This window comes from Pleurodeles waltl, chromosome 9 (genome assembly GCF_031143425.1).
Source record: "Pleurodeles waltl isolate 20211129_DDA chromosome 9, aPleWal1.hap1.20221129, whole genome shotgun sequence".
Classification (NCBI taxonomy): Eukaryota; Metazoa; Chordata; class Amphibia; order Caudata; family Salamandridae; genus Pleurodeles; species Pleurodeles waltl.
Genome location: NC_090448.1, coordinates 428758600 through 428781615, shown reverse-complemented (window position 1 = coordinate 428781615; position 23016 = coordinate 428758600). Strand labels below are relative to the sequence as shown.

The following is a 23016-nucleotide window of genomic DNA, read 5'->3' as shown; positions in this document are numbered from 1 at the left end:
AGAACTATGGTTTCCGAGCACAGTTTACAACTCTTGTACCTAATCGCTTTTGATATCTCCAGTGCGGTTCCAATTGGCATGAGGCGAAGGGCATGGTGGGTGTGGGGCGCAAAGGGTATGTTCTTCCTTTTTACCCTCCTACCTTTATTTGCTTGGTGCATGAAGATGCAAGGTTAACATGTTATTTTCACATTTGAGCTAGTTACTTTGTGAATGTAAATAACAATTAAAGATACTTTCAGACTGTGAAAACATGCCTTCCTTTCTCCCTATTTCACTTCCAATATATATGATTGTGTATATTTAACGGAGCCTGCAGTTCGTAAACAACGAGCGATTTGTATAGGGTTGATTGAAAGTCCCCAAGGCTGTCCCTGTCCCCCCCAGAAATGTATTGTCTCCTACGCCCCTGATCGGAGGCATCTAGTGTAACAAATAATGTTCAAGAAAATATAAACACATGACAGAAGACAGTATATTTAAGATTTGTCCCTTTGCGCCTTACACTTGTGCTGTAGCCAACGAATTTCTCACTGAGTATTGAGTCAATGCTTTGCGAGTGTGCTTTGCAGTGCGCACTGAAGATTTAAGCTGATTCACGTCCTAATAACTTTGCTATCGATCCTTCATTATATGAAAGCTCAGTACCGGTCACATCCAGTAGATGGTGCGCTTGCTTCAATTAATGTCCGTCTATTTCCAGTACTTTCAACCACCTGCCACAATCAGTATTGTGACAAATTACAGCTGCATAGACGTAACACTGAGACTGCGGCTCCAATCAACCAAGAGGAGGAATGCAAGAGTGGTAGGATGGATAGACATCAAACTTAATGATCAGTTTTCCCCCAAAGGGAATCTGTAAACTATGAATATTGTGTGCAGTTTCTTCCACAGAAAGAGCAGTTTATAAAAACCCTAAATTATCCGTAAACATAATTCACAGAATGTGCGCGCCCCTGCGGCGCAAGGGGAAAGAGGACACGAGGGCGGAATATTTAGCCTTAGGCCTATTTCTAAGTCTGAGATATGAAAGTCTAAACGGCTCCTCGCTACGTTTTATTGAGGAATCCCTTCATTTTGTGTTACGTGAGAGATGTATTTGTGCGACTGACGACTCTTTACAGCGTTCAGTTCGACATGCTTAAGTGCTCCCAATCGGCTAAAGTAAAATTCACATATTCCAAAACGCTTTCGTCCCAATTCTCGTAAATATGGCACAAATAACCTGGCTTGGCGGTCAGCTTGACGGCCAACATTGGGGAAACAAAAGCCGGCAGTTTATTACGGATCACTGAACATCGACTGAATTGAACATTTATCACGATGTATGCCTTAGTGATATTCGTGACGAGTCAGAATGCATTTTTACCTGCACCACTCTTAAGAATGACTGGCGAACTGAAACCCGTGCATTTCAGCAGACTGTGTCTACTGAGATGGCCAGTGTTCACCGGGCAGTGCCCAGACGGCAAACGAGTCCAACCACAAGGGCTGACATGGCCAGTGTCCATGAGGCAGGTACGGACTGTAAACCAGCCCACGAATGGTGGAAAATGGAATGAGTTAACTGACCTTATCCATTGTTCCAAATGAGCTTGTGATCAATAAGGAAAAAATACGCGGTAAGCAAAAGATTTTCTGAACAGGACACGTTACGAACAATAGATGAGCCCACTGATAAGTCAATTTGTTGCAAATAGCACAAGGGCTTTGCTCAGTTTGCAGAAAAATTGGCCTTTCAGCTCTGCCACCATAAGAGATCACGTGAAACGTGGGGATCAGCCACACCGCAAGTGTTGTCAAGATTGCCAGAATGCTGGCTTCATAGAATAGCGCTCTGTGATTTATTGGTACATAACTTCTTTGTAGGTCACACTTTCACTCCCTCAATTCGTCTGACACCTTCTGTTTTTTTTTTCAACCAAGTGATAGAGATCCCCCATTAACTCGACCACCATTCCAGCCACAGCTGGCTTAAGACCCACACCCTCTTCCAGCGCACCCCCAGTCTTTTAAGACTCTGCTTAACTAGAACCCTGTGTGAACTGGAATATTTTAAACAGGCTTCTCCCTGCAAACTCTTTAAACCCTTGCCAAAGTCTTCAATGAAGTTTCCTGCTTTAACACCCAAGATCCACTCAACACCTAAAGCGACTGGTAGACAGGTTCCGAGTGTGCAGCAGGTTCCTTACTATACGAAAAATATAGTGCACGACGACCACCACCCCCACTCTTGCTGCTCAAATAACTTTCAACCTGAGGACTGTTTTGTCTCTGAAGGACTTTGAAGCAGCCCTGTAGTCCAACTGAGTAGTGATGGCAGAGATCCCTCCCCCTACCGAGGCTGAAGTACCTTTTGTTGCCTCACTGTTTTACAGAGCGACAGGATCCCATGTGCTGCTCCTTGATTGAGCCAAAGAGCTGTCCCACCATGGAAGAGGAAACCTTCCCCCTGAGAAAGTACTTTCACAGGTCGGCTGTGGGATTCTCCCTAAGCGTCCGGGTGCACACAGAGGCGAGGTTTGGAATCAAATGCAGGGGCATTAGTCCGGGCTAACAGAAGGGCCTGGTGTGCTCCACTTTGAGGCAAGCTGGATGGTGGAGGGTCACAGCGTCCTCAGGCACATCCATCCGGTGGACCTTGGCGTCTGTTTTGTAATGCCCGGTGCTCTTCAGGTGAGAACAGGCGACACCTTCTGCACCCTTCCAAGCCAGGTAATGAATGGGTCAGATAAACAACGCACTGAAGTTAATAATAGCTGATGACTGCTGCAATGTGTTTTTCGACCGCCTTGTAATATATAAAGCTGGAGGTTGCTTACATAACATATTTAATTGTATGGTTTATGGTGTTAAATGATTTGCATGCATTAACTGTTAACATGACTTCACAGTACTGAACGTACTGCTGTAGTAGGTACACACAGGTGTCCTTTCTAGATGTTCAAGTATTTATCACATCTACAGTGCGGTGATGTGCACAAGAACTTTCTCAATGATGTTGTCAAATGGTAATTACTGGTACTGGAATGTGCTTAAATAGGTTGCACTGTTTGACGGTCGCTCGAAAAAGACAGAGACACAAGTAGCTGCACCTTCTTTCAAAAAAAGTGTCTCTAGAAAGACTGTTGAAGCTCCCTTGCTTTAGATACAATGTAAAAAACTATTTCTTCTAAAGGTTCCTACAGATTGCAAGCTATTGCAAAAAAAATAGCCACCCACTAGGTTCCTGAAAACCTGCATGAAAAACTGACCTTGACTTAAACTTTAATTTTTCCTTCCCTTTTTATTTTATATGCCCCTCTCTTTCCCTTCCCTTCTACATGCATCTCGAGTATAAAGCTTCTCTAAATCTGCATGCCTATCATAATCTCCCATTATTTGAAATACAATCCCTGGAATTTAACATGTGTTATTAATTCCATCAACCATTTACTTCGACTCTAGCCCCTCTACTGACCACATTTAAGTCATTAATGTACCATAATAAAGCTTGAGTAAATGCATGTAATGGCTTCTTTGAGGGCACAAAATGAATCCCAATAACCAATGGATTACCCAAAAACTTTGGACTCCCGGGGAGGGTGCTATTCGTCATAAAGTGCTACGACGGCTCATCAGGGGTAGTAAGTGCTATATAACCGCAGTTTCAATTCAATGCAATTACATTTCACGTGCAAGAATGGAGTGTGCAAATGACAATAATAAACAATTCTTGTTCTTCTGACAATGACTGAAACTCAATCAGTAATGTAAAAAGTATTTTATTGAACCTTGAGTTCACAGAAGTCGCACCGAATATAAAATGATTCAGAGATTATCCTTAAGTAGCAATTGTAGGTCTTCTAAATCTTGGAATGTTATAGTATTTCAGAATGCTAGAATTGTAGAACATTCCTTCCTTTTGACAACACTTATTGGGCATTCCTTAAAAGAATAGTGTGTTTGGAAGGTATCAAGAGTTGTTCAATGCTTTCAGTAGATGACTAGCGAACAGTAAAGCCAAAAAACACATAGTTCTCACATTTCACCATGACTTGTATGTCTAGGTTCACAGTCTGATACTTATACAATTATCCCCAACATGATAATGCGCATTCTCAGCTCTGGCTGGTGCTTGTGCCAGCCAATAACATAATAATGAGTTTTCACGTTTATCAGGAATGTCTGGATATGGCACGCTACAGGCAGGACCAAAAGACCAAAATAACCTTCCAATGGCCACACTAAAGAGGATAATGTCATTCAAAAAAGATACATATAACCTACAAAAGTGACAAAATTAGTTATGATTGACCTTTGCTTTTGGAATTGCCTCTGAACTACATAATAAGCCCTTACACTTGACTGAGCAGGTAGCAGTGACGACCCTTGGAGATGGAGAAAAAAAACAATGTGCAACAAGCAAGAAATCCACCTGGCAGTTGATCATGGCTTAGTACGAGGTCACAGATAAAAAGAGGAGTGGAAAGGAAGTTTATGGTCTCATCTGCTGTAAAAGACAACTGACGATGATCAGGAACTACTAGTTTCATGTACAGATTTAAAACTGATCATCCTACCATTTAAGTGAATTGAATGCCACACTTCATGCTACAACTAGGTATTCTAGCAACCTTGTGGTGAGGAAGCCCAATGTCACAATTTAAGTTGCACTCTAAAGTATTTATGAAAGGGCTGGCGCAGTCAGAGGAGCTTCTTTCCATTCTGCTGAACTCTTGCTCTTCCCAGTTACCAATGAAAATGGAGCCTGACTTAAGCCTTTAATGGCTCCACCCTAAGGGATCTTCCACATTTTAATGAGTTCTCACTTACTGTACATAGGTTGAATCACTTTATAAGTTTAAATTTATTTTATGTTCAAAGGGGCGCAATCCAGTAGGAGTTAAGGGTGAAGTGTGAAGCTCCAGACTGCTGCTGAATAATCTGTTTTAACATATTGTTCCAATTGGTAGTTTGGAGAGGAGGCAATGCACACTTGAAGGTGACTTTATAAAGTCGTTTCTAAACTAGAAATATGGCTAAAGTTCTATCACTAAATAGAAAAGGTCTCAATGGTCAAAGAAAACAGTTAAATAAACTGAACAGAACAATGCCCCGAGAGTATCTGTCTTAAAAAAAACTAAATAGGAGTACACATACACTACCCAGATGTATTTTACCTTTCAACTATCTCGAAACATAATGGAGCAGCTATTCCACTACACAAGGATCTGTAATTCCCTGTTGCAGATACCAAAAAAGACATAGATGGTAGATTTGTAACGGTAAAGTGTGCCCTGAAAGGCTTCAAGTAAATTTGGCAAAAATGCATACTCAAATAGTAGGGTGATTTTTTTTTTATTGGATTTAACAACACAATTTTCCAGTTTTTCAGAAGAAGATAATAATCTCACAGGTGATTTCAACTTGGATGGTGGTGGGATCAAAGATATATCTTGGCCCTGTTAAGGATTTGCTAAGGCGTTTTCTAAAACACTGAACACGTCATTGCCCGGTATGGATGTCCAAGACATATGAAGGCAACTCTATGAACAAGAAAGGGAATACACCTTATTCTCTCGACTGTAATGGTTCTTTTCTATGATTGAGAAATCATATTCTCAGAAAAGAGACTGAGGCTCACATAAGTAAGGGAGCACGGGGTCCTTTCTCGAGGTGGTGGAATGCTTTCAAAGCGTTTCTAATAATTACATTTATAGCCAGGATAGGAGGGTTATGTACACTGGAAATAAAGACACAAAAGCCGGAAATTAAAGACATTGCAGTCAAATATAGAAAAAAACACCTCAGCAAGGCTCCGGATGAAAACTGACCGTCAAAAGCAATTGGAAATGAAATTTAACTGGCTGTGCTCCACCTTGAGAGGTAATAACACAGCACAAATAATAAAGTTAGGACGTTCCTAAACTACCAAATCTCCTAATCTGTCAGACAGAAAAGGCATATGTTAGGAAAATAATATCAAATTAAATAACAAGCTAACAATGGAAGGGGATGAATTCAGAAAGTTCTACGAAACTCTATATTCTCTGAGGCTTACTCCTCAAAGGGGTCAGAAAGAAAATATACCTCAAGGTAATCTAACTAAAATATATAAAACTTTACCTTGCAATTAGTTCTCAAATCAACAATTTTGTTTAACTACATAGCTAAGCATGAAGGCGTTACTCTAACTATAAGCAAGGCTGATATTCTGACTATCCGGAAGGATGGTCACAATTGGCTTCTTTGTTCCTCTTATAGACCGATCGTTCTTCTGAATGTTGATGCCAAGGTTTATACAAAAATACTTGCATCTAGACTGGAATACTTAATACCTTATCTGACATACCTACCGCAACCAGGAATTGATCTGGGCAGGAAAACACGTGATAACAATAGGCAGAAAGTCCACCCAGTCAAGAAAAGAGAAATAAAAAGGTACCTGCAATCTTGGTGTCCTTAAACACCAAAAATGGCTTCTATTCAGATGGGCTAGGATTTTAAGAGGCAGGTATTTAGGGGGTTGGTGACAGAACAACTTACATAAAATGATCGCTGGCAACTATAAAAACCCAATTGCTGGAATTCTCTTGAATGTCAAGATTTTGAACCAGATGAGGCTACAAAGGAAACAAGACAGGCATGCACCCTACCAACGGTATTATTTACTATGCATTCCATATACAAAAATCTCAAGAAGTGCATAGGTTAAGCCTTTGGATCAGATGTACACAAATTTATTTTGATTTCAGACAATGCCCTTTGAACCTTAGGTAATTCCGAGCAATCCCTTCCTGAACTTGTGAATGACTGCCAACAATTTCAGTACTTAGTTGGCTATAAAAAGCATATGAAAAATTTGAGATCTTGAATCTTGCATTCTTGGGGATATTATTATTACCCCACTTAAAGAACAATTAAAAGAACAATTTCAATGGGCTACCTCTTATATTTCGAGAGTACAATCACAAAATGTTCTCGGGCATGGCTAAAGTGAAATCTTCTTTGCTGTTAAAAAAAAAAAAAAAAAAAAAAAATTCGAGCAGACCTGGCAAATATTTCACTTTCGTGGCTGGGCAGGACAGAAGTCATAAAAATAAATACAAGTCTGACAATGTTGTCCCTTTCCAGGCCTTGCCAGTAAAAGGCAGAACCCCTCTTCTTGGAAATCCTTCTAGAATGTACATCTTCATTTAGAAGAAAGCGGAATAGAGCTAGAGGCCCTGTAAAATGTTTGTGCAGTACAAGAGGCAAGGAGGAGTAGCTCTGTCAGATTTAGGCACAAACTATCTGGAAACAATTAAGAGTGGGAAATGTGTGGGTTTAACATAGAAACTGCTATAATATGGCTTTAAGTGGAAAAAAACGAGTACAAATGTTAGCCAGTTAACTATGGGCCTTCGGACATCAGTGCCTTACTTAGGTACACCTGTGCAGACTGCTCTCAATATCTGGGATAGTGTACACCCAAGACAAGGACTTCGCCTCCCTTCATTCGATAAATAAAAGTAATGGGAATGTACACTCATTACAGACATGTTCACAAAGGGCTCAATCACAAGATTCACAGAACGCAAAAAAGACTTTCATCTAGGGGAAACAGAACTTGTGCACTTTGCCTAGACTCATTAACAGGTAATCAACTCCACAATGAAAGAAGCAACCAAGTGGGTAAACAAACTTCGATTTGCTCTACCAGTCACTCACATCTGACCAAGCTGTTATTTAAAAATAAATAAAAAACACCGCAGCATTTAAAAATCTCTCACCTCAGTACATAGTGGAGCATGTGGGAACCTACTCTGCAGAGAGAGATTTCTAATAAAGAGTCAGACGTTTTATGCGAAGATATATATAAAAGTTCGATCACGGTGAAGAATAGAGGGATACGCTACATGTTCCCTAAGACAAACTCCAGTTGTTAGAGAGGCAGTAATCCAAAGGGCGTTGTGGCACATTCTTGGTGAAGTTTCCCCACGGCCAAGCCCTTTTGGAAGGAGATACAAGAATCAATTAAGGAAATGGTGGGATACTCCATACCCAATGGCCCAGACATTTTGGTTGTGGGTTTGAGGCCAAAAGGATACATGGATATACTGCGTTCAGAGCATATTGTGATCTGTCGGGCATATGAGAAATTGACAACCGTAACATGACAGAAGTTATAAAGAGATACCCCCACTCTGACTTTGAGGCACTCATGCATCTTGTATCCAATGTTCACTGAAATGCTTATAACCAACATAAAGTAGTAAGATTTGAAATTTGATGCAAATTGGAGGCCTAGGGTAGATTACCTCCCATGTGGACTGCCTGCAACAGCCTGGGCATCCAGTTTGTGAACACTAAACGTATTTTCCTCATTTCAGAATGTGCATTTCAGCTCTTGTAACACAAAAGGATGATGGACGGAGTGCTGAGACTTTTCAAGCACTCACCCCCATTCACAGATCTGAGTTTAATCCTTCGTTCTTTTGCTCACCATGCCACCCCAGTTTGGACCCAGCCATATATAAATCAGTCCCCATGGGAACCGTCCAGCCCGAACTGCCAGGCCAGGTCCTCCCCCGGACCAGAAACAAGCATCCTGGGACCGGTTTCAGGGTATCCCCTTTCATCAGCCAGGCTAGCTTGAATCCAGTGGCACCGTGAGCACTGTACCCACGTCTGGGCATACCCTTCCCACTTAGGGCAACTTTAGCAACACAAAAGGATGATGAGCAGAGTGCTAAAACTTTTCAAACACTCAACCCCAGTCACAGATCTGGGTTTAATCCATCATTCTTTTGCTCACCTGGCCTGGCAGTTTGGGCTGGACTGTTCCCCTGGGGAACAGGGTCAAGACTGACTTACATATGGCTGGGTCCAAACTGGGATGACATGGCGAGCAAAATAATGATGGATTAAACCCAGATATGTGACTGGGGGTGAGTGTTTGAAAAGTTTCAACACTCCATCCATCATTTTATTTTGTTTTGTGATGTTACCATTTGAGCTCTTGTCGTGGTTGGAAAGCTGACTGAAAAACAAGGTTAATAGCATGAAAGGGGTTGGAAAAGGGTCTGCTTAGGAAAGGTTGATTATCCTTGAGTGCTACATGGCTACTCTTTAACTTCTATATGTGATAAATATGCTGACCATTCGGCTATCTTTATAACTTCTGAAAATTAATAAAAACAGTAACAAAAACTCCAAAAGGATTCTGCTACTCTTAAAAGTACCCCATCCTGCTGTACTGGTCCTGCCCTCTATCACAAACAAGCAATGTGACCTGCCACATGTTTTTGTTTGTTAGCTATAGTCTGAAATCGTCCTATGTTCGCTAAACTTTGGCCTGCAGCATGTTGTTCAGGAGGGAGAACAAGAGTAACATAAATACCCTAAAGATAATTCTTCCTTACGTCTTTGTCTTTTCCCTGCCACCTTGCTAACTAGTTAAGAATCCCCATTTCAAAGCCCCAAAAATGTCGGAACTAGAACAGAGCATTTGTTAGAATCAAATAGGATGTGCTGAACTTCCTGCAACAAACTGCTCCTTTTTTGGAATGTACATCCCGTCAGTAATGCTGACAAAATGTACAGCGTTCGTCTGATTATTTCCCTGCCTCAGCAATGAGCAACCGTCTACAGAAAGAGGCTAATGCTGCCTAAGGTAAGCTTGCGATAGGTTGAACCCCTCCTGTGATTTGTACTTTAAATATTTCCAAGACTGTCCACTTTTCAGCAGTGGCTTTTGCCCTTTGTTTCGAGGAATGAGCCCACCACAGAGGAAAGAGGATGCAACTTCAAGGCAGTATTTGTCTCCAAATCAAAAGCAATAAAAATATCAATAATGTGTTACGTCTCCTTGGCTGAAAATACAGGAAAAAAACCTAAGCATTCATTAGTCAATAGGTAAAATACAGCTTCATAAAACCGTATAAAAACAGGAAGTATTTTCAGTTCTGGTTTGTCCTCGTGAAAAAAACTGAATTTTAATCTTTTAAAGATTTTGAAGCTCATCATCTGTTATGGCAACAAGGAAGGCCGCTTTTCACAAGAAGAGGTAAATGGCAAAAGGTGCCATAAGTTCATGTTGTTTATGCCTTAATGAGTTAATGACAGAATTGGAGCACATCATGCGGTAGGGTCTTCGACAGGAAGCTGCAAATAGACAGGGCCATCAAAATGTCTAATTGCTTCATTTTCAGAGGCAACATGACCCCATGCCAATTAAAGCAAGCTGAGATAGCTCAACGAATGTTTGAAGGAAACTACTAAGATTTCTGAGACAGTCAGATGTTCAGGGATTCGCACGTCCCTCAGCAGATAGTGCAGCCACAAGGTACAGGAAGGGACTGATTCTACGGCAATTCACCAGTGCTTGTCGAGGTAGCCAAGAAGGGTGGCCTTGTTTGGTGCATATCCAGGCTGTCTTTAGCACTTAATTCAATGTGGTAGTGAGGGGAGAGGGATTGTGGTGTTCCATCAGGCTGGTACTGGCGCCCATTCCGAGCAGCACTTCCCATTGTCCACACTCCTGAGGGGGCTATTAATGTTGGCCCATGAGAATGAGGCAAGGTCCGAGGAAGGCTTGCTGGGATGTTTTACAAATAGGAAGACGAGACTACATGCGATGAGCCTCGTAGCAATGGCCCAGTGGACGGAGTGACGAGGGGGTCTCACTGTGATATTTGACAAATATGAGGACACTGCCTGCTGAGGCACAAGGACAGAAATAGGAGAGGGAAGCAGAGGGGAGAAATTACAACCAGCTGCAGCATGTTAGCTCATCTTGCCCCAGAGGAGTGAAAAATACTCCAGCGAGAAAATGTTCTAAGAAAAAAAAAAAACGGATCAACAGATCTCTAACTGGTGCTTTGAGAAACACACAAAAGAAGAACATCCCAAAGCCTCTACAGCTTGAATAGACAGAAGCAGCAGATCTGAGCTGTTTTTCTTTACCTAGGGGTATTTACAAACGTTTCGTCAAGTACATGTTGTAAACACACTGAAAATGCTACAATTTAGAAAGCATTTGGTAAATTTCAGATATCTACATTTTTCTGTCCGCCAATGGATTCTGCCTCTGTTGTAATGGGGCTGTGAGCATCATGCATGCATTCATCTTACTTCACCCTCTTTCATAACCAGGGACATCCCCCCATTGACTTTAATTGGCTCATTCGCTCTGAAAACCTCCCCCAGCCTCACAAAAAGAGCAGTTCCATTGATTTCAATGGGATCACCATCTAGAATTCCTGAATCTTACTTTCCCTGGAGACTCAAAAGATCTTGAGAGGTATGCGCCATGCCTTCCCTTAAATTTTAAAAGCTGTACTTTTTTTAGTTGCCAGTTCCACAACTGTTTGATTTATTAGTCACCGAGGAACAGGTTAGATATCACTGAAAAATAGGAAGAAATCCCTTCAGAAGTTTCTGTTTTGAGTTTACATTTCAAAGATAAAAGACATTGTTTTTTGCATATTTTTACTAGGCTTAATATAAGTGCCTTCTTGACCGCAAAGTAAAATGGAACCAACATAAAAAATGTCCCATTTAAGAGAGGCTTGGAAGAAGAACGTTTAAAGACTTCTGCCCACGGCAGTTGTTGGTTGTGGTTCAGCTCTTTGTATTTACATAATGTGAACAAATTAAAGGCATAGAAATCCATTACAAGTACAAAACGGGAGAAAAGGGAAGGAGGAGGAGAAACGAATGATCAATAAAACAGTCATATTCAAGAAGAACAAAAAATAACACACAAATTATATTGGCTTCTTTGCTTTACAAAGTTATTTATTTTCACAAAAAGTTTAATATAAGTAGACTCGAAATACCTCACTGGTCCGGAAGATGATTCGATATAGATACTGTGGTCCAAAGTCTTTACTATCTTCCAGCTTCTCTCTTCTGAGACTAACAGCTACTGGTCCAAGCTTTTCGTCCACCCCAAAGTAGTTGAAATGGTCTGAAATAGGGACACATATCTTACTTACAGCACTATAAACGGTAGTAGTGGTATGACAATTGCACTTCCTGTCCTGCAGGCATAAACAATAGTGAGCAATGTCAACTTGAAACAACTCACACCGTAGACGAAGGGTGCATTTTGGAATGTAGGCCCTGCTGCCAAAGGCTTGGTAGTCAGTATTACCCAAGGGATACACTGCACAATATGAGTTCAGAAAATACTAAACGAACTACAACACTGAGTCCAATAATATTCAAATTCTCCCTAGTAAGGATACGTAGAAACCAAATGGAGTTCAATTCCTTTATTGTGTGTGACGTAATCAATTCTTCCACCTTGAGAGATTCCTTACACAACAGCCGACGAGCGTTTCATCACTAGCATGACTTTTTCAAAGGCTAATATCACGTAGAACATTGGTCCAAGATTGATCAAGGAATTGAACTTCATTCGGTTTCTACGTTTCCTTACTAGAGAGAGTTTGAAAATTATAGTGCTCAGTGTTTGGAGTGCTTTTGGTATTTTCTCGCTCACATATTTTAGTTACTTCACTTCCCGTTTGGAGTATGCGAGTCAGGCTTCTTTCAGTGACTACAACCAGAGGAAGAACAGTGCAGAATTTAACAGTGGGAATGAAGAACATCTGCACTCACACATTGCATGCACATAAGTGGCCTATCCAAAGGGAAAGACTGCCTAAACTCAAAGCCGTCTGTGGTACTCACACACAAGCTTTTGAGATGTAGTTATACATACCACCACCATACTCTTAAAAGCCACTTCAATGTAGGTGGCGACAGTGGAGACAGAAAGTGGGTGAATCACAAGGGGGTGATGGAGGTAAGGGAAGTAATGTGGGCAAGTGTCAGAGTTGCAAAAGACTTAAAGATTTGTTTGAGGACTGGCAAAGGTCCCGTAATGCTTTTCTGAAACTTTAAAAAGGTGCATGATTCTGGAAAGCATGGAAGAATAGAATAAGTGGGTGGAGTATGTGGTCAGTAGATGGGGTAATATAAAGCAAGATCGAGGAATCACAATATTTCCATTCCCTCATACACACTTGTTATTTTTCAACCAACCTTATTTTGTTAGCTTGATGCTGTGTTCACCAGGAGCCACCTTTGTACCTTAACACAAAAAAATGATACTCTGCCTCTGAGATCCTAGATTAGATGACTTCATGACGTCAACTGAAAGAGCATGTCCACAAAAATGCACATTGCACTACCTTGGGAAAATGGAACCAACTGGTATTGCACAATGGTTTCATGAATTGTGTACTCTTGGATGTGGAGAAGATAACCCTGCTTTACAAAAAAAGAGGTGCCCAATGATCTCTTATTTTTCAAGGAATGAGCAATTATGCTTTCCTCCACCTAGATAGTGCTCTGTAGTTCTTTTTTATGACAAAGGAAATGACTACAATAGGATTCTATTTACACAGTGTGGTTTCGGGAGTATGATTGCGCCCTTTGGGCTGACTTCCTTTAGCAACCACATTCTAATGGGAATCAAATGTCAAGTTGGGCTCAAGGGAGGTGAGTAACTGGTTGTTTCTTTTTTTTCTGTGATTATTCACACTTGTACTCTGTACAAACAACTGAAAACTGTTTTTTTCTCAATAAAATACAAAAAAGAAACAATACAATTTACCTTTTCCATAAAAGTAATCTTGGAAATACCGAGCTCCTAAATCCACGTGCTCAATGCTGTAGTGCTTCAATCTAGCCTGATTCCTTTGCATTTCCTTTGGTACCTCTAGTACGGAGATGCTTGCATTAGTGCAAAAAACGTTTAGAGAAGGTTCCATAAATCCACCTTCACCTCCAGTTGGGGAGATGGCAGAAGCTTTGGAAAAACTCACATTCCGTTCACTCATCCCACCAGTCTCGTTTCTAAAATGTGGGCAGCTAAGGAGTAAATCATTACTATTTTCATCTCCAAGGTCATGTTCTAAATTTTCCTTGTAGTTCAAGTCTTCTGTGCTGGTGAAAGTGGACTCCAACCCTCCGAGTCCATAAGCCCTTGAAACAGCCAGGGATACCGCCGAGGCTGCAGAAGCACCTGTTGTAGTGTTTCGTCGCTGTGCAATATAAGACCTATTAGCCACCACTTCGTTGAGATCAAAAACCATGCTCTGTACATCAAAATGCCCAAAACTCTTTTGACAAATCCAAGGTTTGCCATTGTCATGAGATTTAACCTCCTCGGGATCCAAAGATGCTTTGCCAGATTCATTTTCACTTTTGCTGTTCCTTAATTTTTTAAAAATGGACTGGTCATGTTCACCTTTCTGATTCTTTTTCCTAGGCTTATCTCTTTCTCTCTGTAGGGAACGGAATTCTTCTTTCTGTAGCTGTTCATTTCGCACATCTGGTTTGGTGCTCCCAGCTAGATGTAGATTTGATGCCATGCTGGAATCGGCCCTGAGTAGTTGATTAAGATCTTCTGCTGCTGAACCTTGCTGGTCAGGCTTCTCGCTACGAAACTCTTCCAGCATTTCAAAGAAACTCTGCTCAGAAATTCCTTGAACATCTATGGAAGAGGTGCTGCCATATTCTCTACAAAGAGGCAACCCGCTAGAATACCTGGGCCCTCGGAATTCCAAGGATTCCTCACCGTCACACTCACTGAGCGTAATTTCACTGTTACTCCGATTTCGAAGCTGTATGAAGTTCCTCCCGGGTGACCGTGGCCAACCATCAAGGAATTCAATATCCTTGGACCTCTTCTTGGACATTCTATGGATTCCTCTGAATCCTGCACTGACTGGTGGGTGCTGTACATTATGTATGCCTCTAGACACACCAAATTCTCTACCAATTTTCGACATTTCCATTTCTCTCAGCGGGCTTGGAGTTGACGACTCTTTTAATGCTTCTCTTCTTGGTGGCCAATCAGCAATCCTGGCACGAACACCCATTTTTGGCACTGCAGGGGTGGTCGTGCTAGGCCGTGTAGTAGTGTTTTCAGCTGTTGCTGGGTAAGGCTGCATGGCGCTGCCATTTTGTACCCAGTACCCTTGTGGGTAGTAATCCCCACTGCGTGGACTGAGTACAGCATTCCCTTTTATTAGGTTTCCACCAACCTCCGAGTTTTCATTGTGAATTGGTCGAAAGGTTGTCATATTCTAACAAAAAATAATTCTGCAGCCAACACAAAAGTCTCTCTCATTTGTATCAGCCACAAACTACTCTCAACCATTGTTGGGAGCAGCTGGCTCAGGGTTTACGTGTAGAGACTTGCAAAACGATGGATTAAGTTTTCCTGCCTTCTTGTCCCCGGCCGTTACCACCTCGTTTTCAAATCCATTAAGGGTTCCATCGACAGCAGACATATTTTATGTCACCAGAAAAGGAAATGGCTCGAGTTAAGACTTCTGATTTTCTCTGTAGAGCGCTACTTTGAAGAAGTTATTTCAAGATGGCTGCCAGGAGAAATATGTGTTTCTCAGCCCATTCTACAAGACAAAAGACACAAAAATAGAGCATGTTAAGGAAACCCACTTGAGGAGCAAGTCTAAATACAAGATGGCACTGAAGAAGGTGGCAAAGTTTGTAGCATACAGTTATTGCTGTTTTATTTTTCAGGTCAATATTATTATTTTCTGCCATTTCAATTCTGGAGTATTAAAAGCTAAGTATTAAAGACATGTAATCACGTTACTTACTTTATTGATCAGTCAAGTTACCTGCAAAGCTATTGAAGACAAATATTTGGCAAGTTTAAAATTAAACCATTTACCAACAAAAGGTAACAGAACTGTACAAAAAATTACAAGTTATGGCAATGGCCAGCTGAGTCATGCATTCAGGAATTTATGGCAATAAACTCAGATTTTAATTTAGATTTTTCCCTAACTGGACAGCAATTTTAGGCTGGGCAATATTATGTTATTCGGGAACAGAATTAAAACAACCTTTCTTGTTTAGTTAATAAAGACCATAACAATATTGCTCATTACATACAAATATTAGTATCTATGGAGTACAATAAATATATTCTGCGGTAAAATCATCAATACAAATTCATACCAATTATAATTGTAAAGTCGTTCAAGTATTGTAAAATCACTAAAATGTGACAATTCCCATTAGTTTGAATACTTGCCATCCTAACAAAGGAAACCAACGATGGAAGTAAACTAAGTGAAGTCAATGTATAAACTGCTGGGCATATAAAAAATAAGGCAGAGGAGATAATCAGCTGGGTGTGAACAAGTGAAGACAACATGGCGGGAGACTGTGTGACTACCTAGAGTTGTTGGGCAACAGCTATCCCACACCTGACACACTGCAGCTTTCCTCTTGCAGTGATTAATGATTGCTTGTTCATTTAATTATAGATATTTCATCAGTTTAGTGTTCAGTTGGGGATTACCTGGGTCAAGATATTTCATTATTGCTTTCCTACATGTACGGATACCCCTGGCCTTAAAGCCTTTTTTTAGCGGGCTAACACGAGCCATATACAGATAGGGACATATGCATACCAGATGTAAGAAATCCTCCTGCTTGTAACCGCAGAGTCTACATGAAGCATTGCCACTATATTTCCAAATTTGGGTGGTCAGCCAGAGTCGGGAGACAGCTGAATCGGATGGACACCAATTTCCTTTTTTTGTGCGCTGGAAAAGTTAGTCTAAAATAAGGTGCTGGTTTCAAACTTTCATAATATTTGAGCACCATTCACGCACATCAAACAAAAAGGAGTGCTCTCTTGCAGCTTTGTTATTTTCCTAAATGATGAACACACGTTTAAAGCCTCGAAGAGGTACTTGTTATATGTCGACTGAGGATCACTTTCTAGTGTCAACCATGCTGCACTGCTCAGAGGAAAGAAGAACCTGTTTATTGTGATCTTGTAGCAACTTTTTATATATGTGTACATTCTCCCCAAGTTCTCTCTAATAAGGCTGAACTCCAGGTGCATCTGCGCCAACGATGCATTTTTTGGGAGTGGCTATGCCCTTTTGCAAGCAGTTGTCTGTTCAGTAGGTCAGCGTCTTTCTGTGCAGAGCAATGCTTGCATAAGCCACCGTTGGCAGCATTTTTTATGGCATTACTAAGATCAGCGGCTTAAAGGAAGGTCCCTCCAATTTCTTTTTCAATGTACAGAATGCCATTACCATAGCACTTCCTTTTTTAACAGGTATCGCCTCTGTGCCTGGTGATTACATCTATTGCAAATATATGTTCACAAGTATTTGTAACACCTTACCTCCTCCAGTTGGGCTCTGTCCAACCATATTCTAAGTGGGGGCCAGACTGGCGCCTGATTGACATTATTATCGTTTTTGAAGCATTAATTTTCAATTTATTGATTGAGACATAATTTCTCAGTTCATTCAGAGACCTTTGTAGGCCTACTTTTGTTAGGCTCATTAACAGCACGTCGTCTGCATAGAAGAGGTGAGTCAGTGGTAGAGTGCCCAAGCACAGTGGAGGTGAATTAAATTTATCAAGCTGTGGGGTAAAGTCTGCCATAAGCAGATTAAATAGATGTGGAACCAGCACACACACCCATCTTAGACCCTTATTTGTGGAAATCCTTCGTGATAGCCTTGAGTCATCACCCAGTTTAACAAGAATCCAGGTTTGTGTGTAGATTTGTTCTATTCGCCGCAGTACTAGTTCTGGGATTTTACACATTCGCACTTTCCTCTACAAAATGCCCTGGTCAATGCAGTCAAATTCTGCTTTTAAGTCTACAAAACAAAGATATAGCTTTAGATGTTTTCGCTTGCATTTGTTCACTATCAAGGAGATGGATATAATATTTGTATTTGTCCCAATCCCTTTTTGAAATAGGGTCTGATTAAGTGGAATAAGGTTATTCTTGTCTGACCACTCTATAAGATCTTCTAGGAGTAGTGATGCTTAGTATTTTGCTTCTGTATCTATTAGTGCAATTAGCCTAAAGTTTGCTGGGTTTGAAGGGTCTCCACCTTTGTAAATAGGGATGATGATGGAGCCATGCCAGCTGGATGAAATTCAGCTTGTCGACTCCACATCTTTAAATATGATCAGTAGCGGGCATGCCATTTAAAGATGGACTGGGGGATTCCATTATGTCCTGGAGCTCTGTCTCTTCTCCTTTAATTATTTTTTTCTTTGATTCCGCCTTGCAGATATAATGAGTGTGTTTGCTCTTGCTCTCTTGAATTTATTTCATTTTCTCTAGGAGCTGCCCCTTGTATGGGAGTGTTAATGCCCATCCTTGTCTCAGGTCTGCTGGGTCCACTCTTACAAGTGTTCAGTCCCAAAAGGGGCACCCCTCAAACATCTTTGCCAAGTAGTCGACCCAAACAGTTCCCTGAACATTTGAGTTGTTTATTAACTTCCCTGGCCATTCAGGCCATTCACAACCTCCCAGAATAGTCTGGAATCGGGCTGTTTGGTAGTGAAGATCAATGTTGTCCAGAACACTTCTTTCCTTGCATTCCTGTCAACCCACAGCTGTTTTGTGTAACCCAGGTGCTAGCTGTACGCTTACTATCTGTGCTTGAGTTGGCATGCAATATCATTTGTGTGGAGAAATTTGTCCAAGCATTTATTGGACTATTACTCATAGATGTACTATCCTCCAATAGTTTTTTTGCAATGTTGTGTAGGCCCGGTAAGGAGGCGTTTGGCCATCTCAGTCGTTTGAGGTTTGTAGATGTTAAAAACCCAGGGTCTGGTAAAGCTGCAGTATGTTTCATGGGGCTTATCCTCAATGTTATCTGTCCTTTGCTGGCTGTGGTAAATTCTATTGAGTAGTTCACTAGGTATGGTATTAATGAGAGTGATATTATAGTACCGTCCAGTATAAACTGCATTTGTGGCCCGTAATAAATACATTTTGGAGGGGTATTCTCACTCGTTCTTTTATCAGTGACTCTCACACCTAAGTACGGGAATAGGTCAATGTCTTTTGTAACCATGCACTCCACTTCACACAAGTCCGCTGGAATTCAAGTTGAAAGGCATGGACTCGACTTTAAATCAGAAAACACTTCCTTGTTTAAAAAAAAAATCATGAAATCTAACTAATGGGAGAGCTCCTACCCCCCTCCGCCCCCCTTTTGATGATGTCCGTGGTATGAGCGGCGTAAATAATTTTTAGCAAATGGAAAAGGTAAAGTGTTGCTCCCACGACAAACAACGTCTTTTCGTATAGCAAATGTTTGAAAAAACATCTACTTTCTTGATTCCATTCATGTTTTTAAACGTTAACACGGTTGCTGTAGGGATGCCCATATAATGATTTTGGACGTATGTGCTTTGGTTATCAGTGCTAAAGTCATCCAAAAATGCAAAATGAAATTGAGTATTCGAGGGCTCCTTTATACGGCTTTCTTTAGGTTCTTTGCGTCATGAAAAGCAAGCAGGGGACATTTCCGTTCAGAAGATTGGTTTATAAAGCTTAAAAACGATTCGAGGAGTTTTCTATAATTTGTATAAACACCAGAAATGGCTAAATGTAATGTTAAAAATCAAAACTAAATATGGAAATGTAAGTTTCAGAGTTGAGGCAAATTCATTACATTCATACAGAACAAAAAGGTACAAAAATGTTCCACCTGGCTTTAAAGGCTCCTTGAAATAACCAAACATGGGTGTTGCAGTATATCTAGAATCTTGGAAAAAACATAGAAATTATAACATGAGGGACACCCTGCAGCCTTACTAACATTATACGTGCATTATACAACTGTGCAAGTCACCAATGTGCAAGCATTAATACCTTTCAACACTTCCCTTTGACCTCCATCCTTTCATTTTCCCCATTTGGCCGCCCTGCTCAAATACAGCACTATTTAAAAGGGTGGTTTCCAGGAAGTGATAATCCAAAGGTGAAATATGAGCTTTGATTGTGCATCAGTAAGGGAATGCAGGCCCAATTCCATGGGGCTGTAGGCACAGCCAAACCATGAGGTGTGAGAAAGTAGCCTCTTTCTAGCATGGTTGCCCCATTTTCGGCCTGTTTGTCAGTATGTTTTGACTGTCACTGGGATCCAGCTAGTCAGGACCCCAGTGCTTATAGTTTGTGCCCTACATGTCAGTATGTTTACTGTTTTTGTCAGTATGCTTGACTGGAGTCCTGCTAATCCAGTGCTTATGCTCTCTCTGGTTCCAAGTTTGTACTTTCATACTGGTAACCCGGTATTCTGCTCAAAATTGGCATACTGGACCCCATTATAAGTCCCTAGTATATGGTACATAGGTACCCAGGGCATTGGGGTTCCAGGGAATCCTTATGGGCTGCAGCATTTCTTTTGCGCCACCCATAAGGAGACCATATAAACACTTCTTCACAACTGCCATTGTATCCTGAGTGAAATAGTATAAGCACTATTTGACAGCCGTTTTCACTGCACCACAACACGTATAAGTCACCTATATGTCTAACCTTCAGACCCTGAAGGATAGGTGCATAGAACCTGTGTGTGAGGGCACCCTTGCACTAGCAGAGGTGCCCCCACATCATCCAGGCCCATTTTCTCAGACTTCGTGAGTGCGGGGACGCCATTAAAAGTGCGCACTACATATAGGTCAATACCTATGTATAGTTTCACAGTGGTAACTCTGAATATGGTCATGTGTGTCTAACAACTGGGAATTGTACCCCAATTCTGATTCCAGTATTGGTTGCACAATCCCATGCACTCTGGGGGCTTCAACATGCCCCCCCAGTACTGCCATACCAGCCTTCTGAGGTTTTCACTGCAGCTCCAACTGCTGCCACCTCACAGACAGGCTGGGGCTTGAGCAGCTCAATTCCAGGAAGGCAGAACAATGCATTTCCTTTAGGAGAAGGGTGTTACACTCTCTCCCTTTGGAAACAGGTGTTACAGGCACGGGAGGGGTATCCTCCCAGAGCCCCTGGAAATGCTTTGAAGGGCACAGATGGTGCCCTCTTTGCATAATCAAGTCTACACTGGTTCAGGAACCCCAAGTCCCTGCTCTGGCGCTTAACTGGACAAAGGAAAGGGGAGTGACCACTCCCCTGTCCATCACCACCCCAGGGGTGGTGCCCAGGGCTCCTCCAGAATGCCCCTGGTTCCTGCCATCTTGTTTTCAGGATGGTCAGGGAACTCTGGGAGCATCTGAGTGGCCAGTGCCAGCAGGTGACGTCAGAGACCCCTCCTGATAGGTCCATACCTGGTTAGGTAGACAATCTCCCTCTGATGACTATTTAGGGTCTCTCCTGTGGGTGTTTCCTCAGATTTGGATTGCAAGACTCCAGCAGGACTCCTCTGCATCCTTTGTGTCACCTTCTACCGTCAGATCAACCGCAGAACTGCTCCAGGAACTCTATAACTTGCAACGTGTCCAAGACGACTACTGCAACTCTGTAACTTCAGATCCTGCGAGCAACTTCAACAGTTTCCAGTGCATGCTCCGAGGACTGCCTGTCTTCATTCTGCACCAGAAGAACCAAAGGAATTTCCCGTGGAGTGATAAAGTCACTTCCCTGCTTCAGCAGGCACCGCTCTGCAGCGACAACCAGTACTCTGGGTTCCCTCTCCTGACAACGAGTTTGGATCCTGGAACACAGGTGGTGTACTAAAGTGTCACTGACTGTCCAAATTTGGCAGAGGTAAGAGCTTGCCTACCCATACCAGACAGTACCCCTTGTGCACCGCATGTTTTGCAGCTCCTAGGGCTTTTGTGCGCTTCTCCAAGAATTCCTTTGTGTACAGCCTAGCCCAGGTTCCCAGCACTCTATCCTGCGACGTTCAGGTCCGTGAGTTGTTCCAAGGTGGCGTGGGATCCCTTTGTGTAGTGCTGCGATGACTGCCATTTGAAACTCCTTTGTCCCTGTATCCTGGGACGACTCCTGTGGGTGCTGCCTGGTCCTCTGAGGGCTTGTGGAAAGTGCTGAGAGCTCCCTCTATCTCCTCATCCTGAGTTGAGATGGCCAGGCACCCCCTGGCTCGGGCAGCGCCTTTTCCCACCAAACGCGCTTCTTGTGTGAGCCAAGGCTTGTTGGTGGAATCCGACGACAAAAAACAGCCTGCGTTTATCTATCCGACGTGGGACATCTCCTGCACCAAGCAGGACCCCGCAGCTATCTTCTTTGGTGCATTTCTGACTTTTTCTTCCAACAGGAGGTTTCACTTTTGCACCTTCATCCAGATTAGCAGGGGCTCCTGTTCTTCCTGGACTCTTCAGCAGTTCTTGGACTTGGTCTTCTCTCTCCGCAGGCCTCTACAGGAACCCGTTGTTGGGGTCTTGCAGTCTTGCTTGGTTTTTGCATTATTCTTTATCACGACTTCTCGAGTGTTTTTAGGAAACTTGCTGTACTTTACTACTGCTTTCTTGGGCTCTGGGGTGGGGTATTTTACTTACCTTTGGTGTTTTCTTACACTCCCAGCACCCCTCTACACACTACACTTGCCTAGGTGGTAAACCAACATTCGCATTCCACTACTTTAGTATATGGTTTGTGTTCCCCACTAGGTCCATTGTAACCTATGGCGTTTTTCACTGTTTGCGCTATTTTATGACTGTTTACCTACCTGATTTTGGTTACTAGTGTACATTTTGTGTACAATAATTACCTCCTAAGTGAGTATAGCCTCTAAGATACATGTGGGATTGTGTCACTAAAATAACGTATCTTTATTTTTGGTAGGACTGAGTATTGTCTTTCATGTGTGTGAGTACTGTGACTACAGTGGTAGCGCAAGAGCTTCGCAGGTCTCCTAGTTCAGCCTTGGCTGCTCTGTCTACAGCTACCTCTAGACAGCCTGGCTTCTAGACACTGACTACATTTCACTAATAAGGGAAAACTGGACCTGCTATAAGGTGTAAGTACCTGTGGTACCCACTACAAACCAGGCCAGCCTCCTACATGAGGCCTACTGGGTTCGTAAAACAAATAGTATAATACAATTATGTTTTCACAGCATCACAATGTAAATGTCCATATTACATATTACAGTGCCTATTTGTTGCATAATCCAAAAAAAAATCAAAAGGATTTTTTCTATTCGATAAACTGTTGCATTTGCACCCTAAAAATGACCGCTCAATTAGATGGCATAAAACCTTTAAAAAAAATTTAATCAGGCATTTTGTCTAATG

At 41.9% G+C, this 23016-nt stretch overlaps 1 protein-coding gene across 4 annotated transcripts in view; it reads right to left on the bottom strand.

Moving 5' to 3' along the window:
• SIPA1L3 (signal induced proliferation associated 1 like 3) overlaps nt 1-23016 on the bottom strand; it is a 635337-nt gene that overhangs the window by 407928 nt on the left and 204393 nt on the right. For all 4 annotated transcript variants that reach the window (XM_069207242.1, XM_069207245.1, XM_069207243.1 and 1 more), the window contains exons 3-4: nt 13595-15401; nt 11808-11938 (exon numbers count right to left, since the gene is read on the bottom strand). In XM_069207242.1, coding sequence (XP_069063343.1) covers nt 11808-11938; nt 13595-15068 — 1605 coding nt within the window. In that variant the 5' untranslated portion in view covers nt 15069-15401. The remainder of the gene's footprint in view (nt 1-11807; nt 11939-13594; nt 15402-23016) is intronic.